The sequence below is a fragment of the Megascapheus bottae genome, chromosome 21, assembly GCF_031878675.1.
Source record: "Megascapheus bottae isolate mThoBot1 chromosome 21, mThoBot2.hap1, whole genome shotgun sequence".
NCBI classification, from domain to species: Eukaryota; Metazoa; Chordata; class Mammalia; order Rodentia; family Geomyidae; genus Megascapheus; species Megascapheus bottae.
The window spans coordinates 10850538-10863494 of NC_143529.1; the positions used below are offsets into that span (position 1 = coordinate 10850538).

At 41.5% G+C, this 12957-nt stretch overlaps 1 protein-coding gene across 2 annotated transcripts; it reads right to left on the minus strand.

Moving 5' to 3' along the window:
* Positions 1-1942: 1942 nt before the first annotated feature.
* Positions 1943-12905, minus strand: Ppil3 (peptidylprolyl isomerase like 3). Of its 2 annotated transcripts, none has more exons than XM_090354582.1 (7): positions 12816-12905; positions 11928-12012; positions 8989-9063; positions 8075-8168; positions 7081-7148; positions 4467-4585; positions 1943-2815 (listed from the first exon to the last, which is right to left on the minus strand). In XM_090354582.1, the coding sequence occupies exons 2-7, from the start codon at positions 11928-11930 to the stop codon at positions 2689-2691; spliced, it is 486 nt and encodes a 161-aa protein (XP_090210708.1). In that variant the 5' UTR covers positions 11931-12012; positions 12816-12905; the 3' UTR covers positions 1943-2688. The 2 variants fall into 2 exon arrangements, with proteins under 2 accessions (XP_090210708.1, XP_090210707.1); XM_090354581.1 differs by lacking the exon at positions 12816-12905 and adding an exon at positions 12597-12808.
* Between the last annotated feature and the right edge of the window lie 52 nt (positions 12906-12957).

Consider the following 12957-nt stretch of genomic DNA (forward strand, 5'->3'; position numbering starts at 1 on the left):
GCACCCAGGCCAAGTTCAAGCCCCATGACCCACCAAAAAAAAAAAAAAAAGCCAGAAGTGGTACTGTGGCTCAAGTGGTAGTGCTAGCTTTCTGCAAAAGGAGCTCAGGAGCCCAGGCTAGAGTTAAGACATCAGGACTGAGGGGGCAGGGGTGTACTCATTGCCTGACTTATGTAACTATAACCGCTCTGTACATCACCTTCATAATAAACTCTCATTTATTCACTCCAAATGTAGCAGAAAACATATCATACTCTGGGGCTGGGTATGTGTTTCATTGTAGACTACTTGGAGGAGTCTCCAGGAAAAACTTAACCCCCATCATTGCTTATGGAATGGAGGTGTTTTCTGGTGGATCAATGGATAAGTACTGATAGGGCTGTTTGGGAGGAAGAAATATTTTGTAGTTTGGATACTTGACAAGTTGCTAGACAGCATTAAGGACATATATCAGCCAGCCCAGGTAGCACAGCTGATAATGGTTATAAAGACTAAAGGAGAAGGTGCTAGGGTGGTAGCATTTTCTGTTTTTGCCAGCCCTGGGCCTTGAATTCAGGACCTAAGCACTATCTTTGGGCTTTCTCAAGGCTAAAGCTCTAGCACTCAAGCCACAGCACCACTCTTGGCTTTTTTCTATCTATATGGTACTGAGGAATTGAACCTGGGTCGCTGTGCATGTTAGGCAAGCACTCTACCACTAGGCCAAACTCCCCACCCCAGTGGTAGCATTTTCTAATTGGGTGGCTAAAGCTAAGCAAATGGCAGCCAAGCAAGAATAAGAACTGAAGAAACTAAACAGTTATTATACTGGCACCCTTAAAAAAGAAATGGAGCCAGGCACTAGTAGTTCATACCTGTAAGCTTAGCTACTCAGGATGCTGAAATCTGAGAATTACTGTTCAAAGCCAGTCCAGGCAGGAAAATACATGATAGTCTTATCCCTAATTAACTACAAAAAGCAGGAAGTAGATCTGTTGCTCAAGGGCTAGAGCACTAGCCTGAGCAAAAAAGCTCAGGGCTGGGAATGTGGCTTAGTGGAAAACTGCTTGCCTAACATTCATGAAGCCCTGGGTTCAATTCCTCAGTATACATAAATAGAAAGGGCTGGAAGTGTCATTGTGGCATAAGTGGTAGAAAGCTAGCCTTGAGCTCAGGGCAGAGCTCAGAGGCAGAGCCCAGGCCCTGAGTTCAAGCCCCAAGAAGACCAGAAGAAAAAAAAACAACCATTGCTGGGCTAGAAATATGGCTCAGTGGTAGAGTGCTTTGCCGAAGCAGCACTGTGGCTCAAGTGCTACAGCAGTAGCCTTGAGCAAAAGAAGCTCAGGGACAGTGCACAGGCTCTGAGTTCAAGCCCCAGGACTGGCCAAAAATAAAAAAGTAAGGGACAGCACTCAGGCCCTCAGTTCCAGCCCTAGAACTGGTGACACATGTGCGCATACACACACGTACACACATGTGCACACACACACACACACGGAAGAATTTAGAAAAATTAGGGAAATGCCAGTTGGTAAAGGCCTCTCAAGAATGACCTTGCTAAAAAGAGACATTTCACTAGGCTCCATGAACTTATCAGTAATCCCAACTGCTTAAGAGGCTGAGGACTTTGCCTTGAAGTCAGCCTGGATAGAGAATTCCACAAGACACCACCTCCAATTAACCAGCTCAAGTAAGAGAGCATCCAACTGTCCCTCAGCTAACTGAGCAAGAACCCCGGCCCCTAGTTTAAACCTCTGATAAAACAAAATGTTCTTTTTTTGTGGGTTGTGGGGCTTGAACTCTGAGCCTGGGCGCTATCCCTGCGCTCTTCAGCTCAAAGCTATTATTGTTCTATCTCTTGAGCCACAGCCCCACTTCCTCTTTTCTAGAATTGGAGGTAAGAGTCTCATGGACTTTGGTGGCCAGGCTGGCTTTGAACCACGATCCTCAGATCTCAGCTTCCTCAGTAGCTACCATGTCTGGCTAACAAAATGATCTTCAGAGAAGAAACATGAGCTATAAGAACTGACAAGACAAATTTTGACCAAAAAGTAGATATAATTTTATAAACCAAAAGACTAACATGATAAAAGTAAATGTGAGGTCACTGGTCTCAAGGATCTCAGTTTGTGGATGTATAAATGGTAACGAGAGGATAGCCATAAACTAGCTCAGACTGCAGATAAAAAGAATCAAAACACTAATTAGGTTATGTACTGGTGGCTCACATCTGTAACCCTATCAGGAGGCTGAGATCAAACTAAGTAGAAAAGTCTAAGAGACTGCCATTCCCAAATGACCAACTTTTGTTGGTCATACAGGAGGCATGGTTCAAGTGGTACAGAACTAGCCTAGCAAAGTCAAAACTATTTGAAAGAGTTCCAGCTCAGGATGGAAAGTCTTTTATCTCCAATTAATCACCGAAAAGCCAGATGTGGAATTGTAGTTCAAGTCATACAGCCCTAGCCTTGAAAAGCTCAAGGCTCAGCAGGCAGGCCCAGAGGTCAAGCCCCAGGACCAGCACAAAAGAAAACAAAACAAAAAGAATGAGGAAAGAAGCCGTTGAGGGTCCTTGGGCACAGAACAGCTTATACATGATCTTCACTGTAAAGGAGCATGATGTCATGTCTCTGACATGCTTCAAACTGGGTGAAGCACACTGGGTGTGTGCCCGGGAACAGATGCCAGGTCCAGTCCTGTCAATTATAGCTACTGAGCAAATGGGTTGGCATGAATAGTTATATCCTTAATGTGTACATCATTAAGAGGTCGGTATGTCTTCTCATTTACTGGCAACTTCTCCAACTCATCCAAAGTGTCCAGACCATCTATCACTCTGAAAGAGAAGCAATGCAAAATAGGGAAATTTTCTCAGATTGAAACATAATATGAAAAGAGGGATGAAGGGGAAGCAATAGCAGTCATTATGTTCATTGTACATTAGCTAAAAACTGAACTACAAAACTCAAGGATAGGGAGGGGAGGGAAATGAAGGGACATGATAGAAGGGGTAGCACTGATCGAGATGCACTACACTTATAACTTGACTAATAGAAATGGAGCCCTTTCAACCGTGGCTCACATCTGTAACCTAGCTACTCAGGAGGCTGAGATCTAAGGATCACAGTTCAAGGCCAGTCGGGCTCTAAAGAACCTAAGACTCTTATCTTCAATTAACCACTAGAAAATGGGAAGTGTCACTATGGCTCCAGGAGTAGAGAGGTAGCCTGGAGCTGAAGAGCTCAGGGACAGCACCAAGGCCCAGAATTCAACCCCCCATGACATACCAAAAAAAAAAAAAAAAAAAAAAAAGAACCATAATAGAGTGCTTGCTTAGGATGTATAAACCCCTGTGTTCAGTTCCTCAGTACCACATACACAGAAAAAGCCAGAAGTGGCTCTGTGGTACAAGTAGTAGAGTGCTAGCCCTTTAGTTTAGAAACAGTGCCAAGCCCCTGAGTTCCTGAGTTCAGGCCCCAGGACTGGCACTCCCCCCAAAAAAGATCATTAGATATGTTAATATTTTATTAATTCCATTTATTATTAATAATGTACAATATATTAATACATATGAATTTTTTTTTTTTTGCTAGTCCTGGGCTTAGGCTCAGGGCCTGAGCACTGTCCCTGGATTTTCTCAAGGCTAGAGCTCTACCACTTGAGCCACAGCACCACTTCTGGCTTTTTGCTATGTATGTTGTACCGTGGCATCGAACCCAGGTCTTCGTGCATGCTAGGCAAGCACTCTACCACTAGGCCAAACGCCTGGCCCCATGAAATAATTTTAAAAGCTAGAGTCTCCATTTTCCTTCACCCTAATTTGAAACTCTAGCCAGACACACAAAGAATTGAGTTTAAGACCAATGTAGGCTACATAGTCAGAGCCTGTCTCAAAAAATCAATCTATAGAATTGTGATTGAGGGGCCAGGAGTTTGGCTTAGTGGTAGAGTGCTTGCCTAACATGCACGAAGACCCAGGTTCAATTCCTCAGTACCACATACATAGAAAAAAGCCAGAAGTGGTGCTGTGGCTCAAGTGGTAGAGCTCTAGTCTTGAGAAAGTGCTCAGGCCATGAGCTCAAGCTCAAGAATTGTGATTGAAATTATTGAGGATGGCGGCTAGTATTTGTTGAATGATTTACTTCCCATCATTTGATAAAAACAGTTCTCAGGTAGAATTTGGCAGACACAGCTGAACACCTCCCTAGGATTCTTTCCTCTTTTTTTGTGAGTGGCATGAGCCACTGGTTCCAGGCCCAAACAGTATTCTGAATGAAAGAATATAGTACTATTGATTTACATAATTCTGAGAAAAACCTCCTCTAATGTAAAACAAGGAAATGAGGTGCAGAGGTTATAATTTCCTCAGCCACAGGGCTGAGAAGTGGTGGTCTCAAACACCAGAAACACAGTGATACTCCTCTTTTCAATACTACAGCCATATATATGCAATAACATACCAAAGAATCCATAACTGAAATACTCACTTTCCAAATACCGTATATTTCATGTCCAAATGTGGCTGCTTGCCATAGGTGATGAAAAACTGGGATCCATTGGTGTTTGGGCCATTATTAGCCATGGATACAACCCCTCTAACATTGTGCTACAAAAGACAGACCAAACCATCAATTTAACTGTTTCCCAGTTTAGGAAATTTGCCAATATTTAAAGAATCAAGAAAACATTTAGCTAGCTTCTCTTTGGGCTGGGGATATCACTCAGTGATAAAAGCACTTGCATAGTATGTGCAAGGCTCTGGGTTCAATACCCAGCACCAGAACAAAAACAGGGGGAAAAAAAAGCACCAAATAGTTTCTGTATTATCTGTATACCTGAAAAGCTTGCATATACATTGTTTATATATTAAATACTATCAATTAATTGCATTTCCACTTTGGAGAAGTACAGCCAAACACTGTAGCAATACCAATATATAATAGAAACAATCCTTACATTTATATTAAGGAATAGTGTGCTGGCATGAAACCATCAGGCAACAAAATCAATATCCCCATAATCTCTTCTCATATACTGGACTCTTGCTAGTTTCTTTATCTGAAAAACAAGGGAGGTTGGGCTGCTTCAGGAGTCTATGTAGATAAAGATGCTCATGAGGATCTAGCAGTTAGTGAACTAACAATTGGGCAAAATATAAACATGGGCAGAGTCGGATTCTGGCAATGTCAATAGGCTATCTCTTTTTTTTTTTTAATTTTTTTTGATTGTAATTAGTAAAAGGGTTACATGATATTTGCCAGATAGAAGGTGCATTAATTCACATACATTGATGCTCTTTCACTCAATAGGCTATCTCTTGTCAAGTGATATTAGAATATTTTTCTTAACTGATTGCCACACAGAATGAATTGGTAGTTCCCCCTCATACACAATGTTTATAACCTTAGAACTAGAAGATCTAAGGAAAGTCTTAAATCATATCTAACTTATTTTATCTATTCTTTTTGTTGCTGGTGGTGGTTGGTTGTGGGGCTTTAACTCTCTCAGGGCTTGCACTGTCCCTGAGCTCTTCAGCTCAAGGCTAATGCCCTACCACTTTAAGTCACAGCACCACTTCCTATTTTTTTGTTGTTGTTGGTGGTGGTGGTGGTCATGGGGCTTGAACTCTAGGCCTGGGTGCTGTCCCTGAGCTCTTCAGCTCAAGGCTACAGCCCTACCTCTTGAGCCACAACCCCACTTCCTGTTTTCTAGAGATTAATTTAAGAGTCTCTCAGTCTTTAGTGCCCGGGCTGGCTTTGAACTGTGATCCTCAGATTTCAGCATCTTCAGTAGCTAGGATTACAGGCATGAGCCACCACTCCCGGCTTATCACTTCCTATTTTTAGGTGGTTAATTGGATAAGAGTTGCATAGACTTTTCTGCCTAAACTGTCTTTGAACTGTAATCCTCAAATTTCAGCATCTTGAGTAGCTAGGATTACCAGATGTGAGCCGCTAGTGTCCAGCTATCTTATCTATCCTTAATATTATGACACAATCTGTTTATAGTGAACTGTGTATTAAAGGAACTTACTGACAGGATGGAAAGCATAATTGAGCTGTGCCATAAAGACATGGCCAGATTTTAAGAAATGACTCCACTGGTTACTTCGCTGTTAGCTATTTATCAGGTGACACTAATTGCACAAATTAGAAAGGTGGAACAATAACAAAAATCAGCGTTTCAATATTTCCCTAAAATATGACCACCAATTGAGTGTGGGGGTTCATTCTTATAATCCCAACAAGGGGAGGCTGAAGATGGAGGATGGTGAGATTGAGATCAGCCTAAGCTACATCATAAGACCGTCACTAAATAAATTAAAACATGACTACCAACTGCATGTTATACACACGCACACCTGCATATGCTGGATCTTAGCCTCCTGAATAGCTAAGATTATAGGCATGAGCCACCAGTGCCTACCTACTTCATTCTTTCCTTAAGATTGCTAGAGGTGGGGGGGCCGGGAGTTTGGCCTAGTGGTTAAAGTGCTTGCCTAGCATGCATGAAGACCCGGGTTCGATTCCTTGGTACCACATACATAGAAAAAAGCCAGAAGTGGTGCTGAGGCTCAAGTAGTGGAGCTCTAGCCTTGAGAAAGTCCAAGGACAGTGCTCAAGCCCTGAGCTCAAGCCCAGGACTGGCAAAAAAAAAAAAAAGTTAAAAAAAAAAAAGAGTGCTAGAGGGTTTACTGAACTTGAGATGTAGCATCTGCTGGGCAAGTGCTCTACTAAAGCCAGGTCCTCAGTCACTTTGCTTTAACTTCTTTCCAGAACGGATGTCACACTAACTCTGTCTGGGCAATACCACAACCAGGAGGTAATAGTCCTTTCTTCCCTGCCTTTTAAAGGCCAGTGATTCAGTACTAAAAATTACAGGTTAGCCTCAAGAGCTCACATTAGTATCAAGATCTAGGTGAGGAGATATACATATATATATATGGGGGGGGCTAGATCTGCCATTTATATTTATTTTTTCTCTCTGATCTCACTTCTTGACTGTGAAGCACTATAAAAATTAGACCCATTTAGTAATGGTGTCATTATAACACATTCATTTATTTCCAAGTGTAGGCAGAAAATGACCTCTGAGATATACCTTAAGATATTCACTGTACTCATCCTCAAACTTCTTGCCCCAAATACTGTTACCTCCTCTTCCAGTACCTATATCATAAGACAAGTAAAACAAAGAAAATATCTAGTTAAACTTGAGAAATGGTCCAATTTCCGAGTTAATGAGAATTTCATACCATAACTCTATGACTAATTGCAGTTCCAGGTGTATCAAATTAAAGGCCTTATATATGCTAGGCAAGTACTGTACCACAACTATATTCTTAATCTTTGCATAAGTCTGAAGTACAAATAAAAGTTATGGTCTCAAATACTTCCCAAAACTAAATTGAAAAGACTAGAAAGGTAAAATACCCTCACACGAAGGAAATTCCTCCTTACTAATACTGCTAACTTTTTTTTTCTTTTTCTTTTTTTTGGGGGGGGGGGGGAGTGGTGGTGGTTATGGGGCTTGAACTCAACCTGGCTGGTGTTCCTGAGCTCTTCAGCACAAGGCTACCACATTAGCCTCGAGCCAAGCCCCACTCCCTGTTTTCTACAGATTAATTGGAGATAAAGAGTTTCAGGTCCTTTTGTGCCAGGCTGGCTTTGAGCCTTGATCCTCAGATCTCCTGAGCAGCTAGGATTATAGGCATGAGCCACCACGCCCAGCTTTTTTTTTTTTTTCTTTCCCCAATCCTGGGCTTGAGCTCAGGGCCTGAGCACTGTTCTCGGGTTTTCTCAAGGGTAGAGCCCTACCATTTGAACCATAGCACCAATTCTGGCTTTTCTATATATGTGGTACCGAGGAATCGAACCCAGGTCTTCATGCATGCTAGGCAAGCACTCTACCAACAGGCCAAAGTCCCGGCCCTAATATTGTTAACATTTTAAGGATAAGTGCTCATAACTTCTGCTTATAGTTTTCTTGCTATTGTAAGACAGCCCTGTTATAAAGACTCCACATGCTTTATGTTGTTATTTTATCCTCAGATAATACATCAAATATCCTAATTTTAGTTAATGAAAAAATTTACCTGTTGGATCTCCTGTTTGAACCATGAATCCCTTGATATTTCTATGAAATATACAACCATTGTAGTAATTACTGGCACAAAGGGCCAAAAAGTTCTAGAGAAAGTAAAAATGATCATTGAGAAGTGGTAGAAACAGACTTAAGATAAACAACTGAACACTATAGCAGCATATTAAACCATGAACTTTAGGAATTATTTTAGTTAATGTTATTATCCTACCTAAAATTGCTTCAATAGCATTATTCTGTTTTTGGAATAGAAAACAAAATCTTCAAGAATTAACAAGACTTAGCTGGGTGCGGTGGCTCATATCTGTAAATCCTAGCTAATTAGCAGGCTAAAATCTGAGGATCATGGTTGAAAGCCAGCCCAGGCACTAAAGTCCATGAGACTCTTATTTCCAATTAAGCACCAGAAAATCAGAAGTGGCTCTGTGGCTCAAAATGGTAGAACACTAGCCTTGAGCTGAAGAGCTCAGAGACAGTGCCCAGGTCCAGAGTTCAAGCCCCAAGACCAAAAAAAATTTAACAAGATAATAACCCCTTTTCTGTTGCTTGCTATGTTGACCTCATCAACATTTTAACAATTCATCTGAAAGAGGAAGTTTTTCCATACAGCTTCTATTTCTTTTCTCTTCTCATTCCTCCTTATATCCCCTCTTCCTCTGTCCTCATACTTAATAGGCATGTGTTCTATCCCTTAGGTCATAACCCTGGCACTGCTTTCTGGTTAATTTTGTAAGTGTCTGCCCAGGCTTGTCTCTAAATATGATCCTCCAGATCTCAGCCTCCTAGGTAGCAAGTTCCTGTTACAAGCACGAGCCACTGGTGTTTTGTTGTGTTTTTTAAAATGGATTTCAAAATGGTTATTTTGTTACATTAACTGATATGTAAAATGTAAATAGTGGCACTCACCTCACATGTCCGGGGTGTCCTCTCACAGAAGACTTCTATTTTAATATCACCTACATCTGTATGAAGTGTGACAGACTAAAAAGGAAATACAATTTAAGAACATATAAAATTTCTTTGGGTGACTGTAAGCACTGTATCAGTTCCCTAACTGGATAGTCAAGATGACTGAATCAAGACTACATTTTCCATCCTGAATTCTGTCACCAGGTCTGAGGGGATTTGAGGGGAAATGGAAAGTTCTTGGTGTCATTTAGCATAGCAAAGCGAAAGCAAAGCAAAAGTGCATGCTGCAGCTAGGGACTGCCAAGAGTAAGGAGGAGCATTATGCTACAGGATCCAAGATCTCAAGCTTCTATTGGACTCTGTGGACATAGGGTGGTCAGTTCTGTAAAACTTGAGTTAATGTGTCACTAACTCCAGAGACTGGTTATGAGCCACCAACACCCTCCCTAGGTCAGCAAGCAAGAGTTCTTCGCCATGGATGGTCAGATGAGGAATGTCATTGCTCACAGGCTGTGGGGGTTGCTGAGAGATTAAACTACTTCCTACAGGGTATGTTTTATCTCGATTCTCATTTTGCTTTGCCCTAATAAACCTGCTTCTGTTTATGTCTCCTGTGTGCCCTTAAATTCTTTTTCCAACGAGACCAAGAACTTTCTGACAATCGGACACCAGAGCCCAAAATCAGTGACATGTCTACACATAATAATTCTGATAACTTTTTCTTGTTCCCTAAAATTAAATTCAACAATAGGAAAAATTCTAGAGGATAAACAGGTTAGAGTATAAGAATAACTCAGCTAAAATTTGGAAGCAAATTTTATGGTAAAAATCATCACATTTCCTTTGTTGCTGTTTTGTTTTTTTTGTTTTTGTTGTTGTTTTTGTTTGTCAGTCCTGGGCTTGGGCTCAGGGCCTGAGCACTGTCCTTGAGCTTTCTCAAGGCTAGAGCGCTACCACTTGAGCTTCAGCACCACTTCCGGCTTTTTTCTATGTATGTGGTACCGAGGACTCAAATCTGGGTCTTCGTGCCTGCTAGGCAAGCACTCTACCACTAGGCCAAACTCTCGGGCCCCTGTTTTTCTTGTCTTGTGGGTTCGTTTATGTATCTTTGGGAGGATAAAAGGATGCACAGAAATGGAGGGACAAAGGGCAGACAAATGTAGTAGTGGTACTCACAAGACACTATGTTGAACATGAACTCTATAACTTGTAGGTAGGGATGAAAAGGAATAATTGTCCAAAAAGAAATGAACTCTACTTGATTAACCTCTCTGTATATAACCTTTACAATAACAATTTTTCCTCCGAGTCCTGGGGCTTGAGCTGAGGGCTTGGGCACTCACTGTACCTGAGCTTTCTGCTCAAGGGTATCCCTCTACCACTTTAGAGTCACAGCACTGCTCCAGCTTTTTCTGTTTATGTGATACTGAGGAATTGAACCCAAGGCTTCATACATGTTAGACAAGCAATCTACCACTAAGATATATTCCCACTCCCCCTCCAATTTTTTAAATCAGTATGTTAAGCTCTAAATCCTTCATGAATAAAAACAATTATGTTAGTATTATTTATTTGTATCAAAGATCACTAATTTCTTAAACATTTTAAGATGATTTTTTAAAAAAACAGGTTTTAGACACTTCCTTTAGGCGGTTTAATTCTGAGAAATAACATCTAAAAATGATTCCATTGTCCAAAGTGATCTGTAACTCAAGTGTTAGAGTGAATAAACAAGCTCAAGAACAGCACACAAGCCCTGACTTCAAGCCTCAGGACTAGCACAAAAAGAAAAAAAAAAAAAAAAAAAGATTCCTTTCTTGACTAATAACAGTAACAAGAAAAAAAGTTGGCAGTTTTATAATAACAAAAACCCCTTGGGATTAGCACAAAAACAGACATGAAAACCAATGGAATAAAAGATCCAAAAGCAAATGAATATACTTAAAGTCACCTGAGAGTTGACAAGGGAGCCAAAAATATACACTGAAAAAAAAAAAAGACAGTCTCCCTGGGCTCCAGTGGCTCACGCCTGTAATACTAGCTACTCAAGAGGCTGAGATCTGAGGATGGTAGTTCAAAGCCAGCCCGGCCACAAAAGTCCGTGAGACTCTCATCTCCAATTAACCACCAAAAAGGAAGTGGTGCTGTGGCTCCAGTGGTAGAGTGATAGCCTTGAGCTGAACAGCAAGGGACGGTGCCCAGGCCCAGAGTTCAAGCCTCACGACCGACCAAAAAAAAAAAAAAAAAGACAGCCTCTTCATTAATTAATGTTGGGAAAACTGGATGTCATTGTATAGAAAACTAAAATTGGACCTCTATTGAATCAACATCGGTTATAATGGATCAAAGACCATTTATAAGTCATCTAGCAGTCAATAGATAGCCAGGTGGAAGAAGAGTAAGATGTGAGTAAGGAAGAAGTGCACTTTTTTCTTTTTCTTTTACTTCAAGTTCTAGTTATCTTCCTTACACCCAGAGTGAAGGGGCAACATTTAAATGATCCTATCTGCGCTTTCTTATTCTGCTTCTCAAACTCCTTTCTATCTTTATCTCATAAGCAATTATTTTTCAAAAAAGGTGGGTTTTATGTATCGTAATTGGAGATAGTAACACACTCAACAGTAATTTTGCTTATTTCCTTTTGTAAAAAAAAAATCATAATGGACCCCATATTTATTTGTTTATTATTTATTTTTGTCATGGGGCTTGCATTCTGGGCCTGGACTCTGTCCCTGAGCTAAGCTCAAGGTTAGTACTCTACCACGTAAGCCATAGCACCACTTCATGTTTGTCTGTTTTTTTTTAAATCACTCTACATTGTGGACATGTACAATTTATTCATCTGATTTTCCTTGCAGCTTTATTTCCCGACTGAATTTGAAAAAAAAAAAAAACAAAAAACTACAACAAATGGTATTTAAAAGGTTTACACTTACCATTTCTCTCCTTGATGCTTCCAGGAAATACTATTTCAATTCTCAAAACCTTACTGAGGAAAACTTGGAAGTCAAACGTTTACTCCTAAAAACAAAACAAAACACACACACACAAAAAAACACTTGACTTAATCCTCTTCAAACATGTTCACCTTTAGTGTACATTTTAAAGGGAAAAAAATCCTCCTCCATATAATAAAAATCTGATTGGAAGTGAAGAGGAGATCCCACCCAACTCTCAATTTCCTACCTAACCTGCTCATATTTCCTGAAGACCCTCTTTGCAAGTCCTCCGACTAAGCCACATGCATCTCCATCCATCTTAGGGTCGAGTCTCTCCTGCTGCCTTTACCTGACACATCTATAGGGCTCACGTCTGCCCTTTCAAGCCACTGTTCAAGTGTCAGGTCTCAAGTGACAGAAGCCATGCCATACTACCCCTCAAGGAAAGAAGCCCCCGAACCCAGAGCTTCAGGTCTGCTCGGAGGGTTCTGCAAGGAGCCACAAGTTGTTTGGCTCAGTGGGTGCTGCGAAAAGGAAAAACATAACCCAAGATGTTCCGTCCGTCCCATACTCCAGGAGATGTTTATATTTACTAACACTGGTCGCTTCTGCTTCAGTATATGCAGTGCAAGGAAAAAAAGAAAAGGAAAGAAAAAGTTTACACACTGCTTGCCAGAAAGGATGTGGCCCCCGTCTTTCAAAGACTTCAGTCGGAGCTGTCTCGGGGCTGCCAGGTTGGGGACGCCTAGGCTTATTCCTTGTGGTGCCTACAGGCCACGAAGACTCTACACACCCACACCTTCCTTCTCTACTCCTACATTCCCGCCAACCCTCGCCCAACGGAAAGGTTCACTCCAGATATCCCAGGAACGACGCGGCACCGACCGAGAGCGCAGCTGGCTCGGTTACGCTCCACCGGGCCGCGCGCAGGCGCACAACCGGCGGGACACCAGCAGGCGGAAGCTGACACGCGCCGAGCTACAGACGTTCCTCGCCGCCACCGGAAGTCTAGTGCCGGACCCGTGAC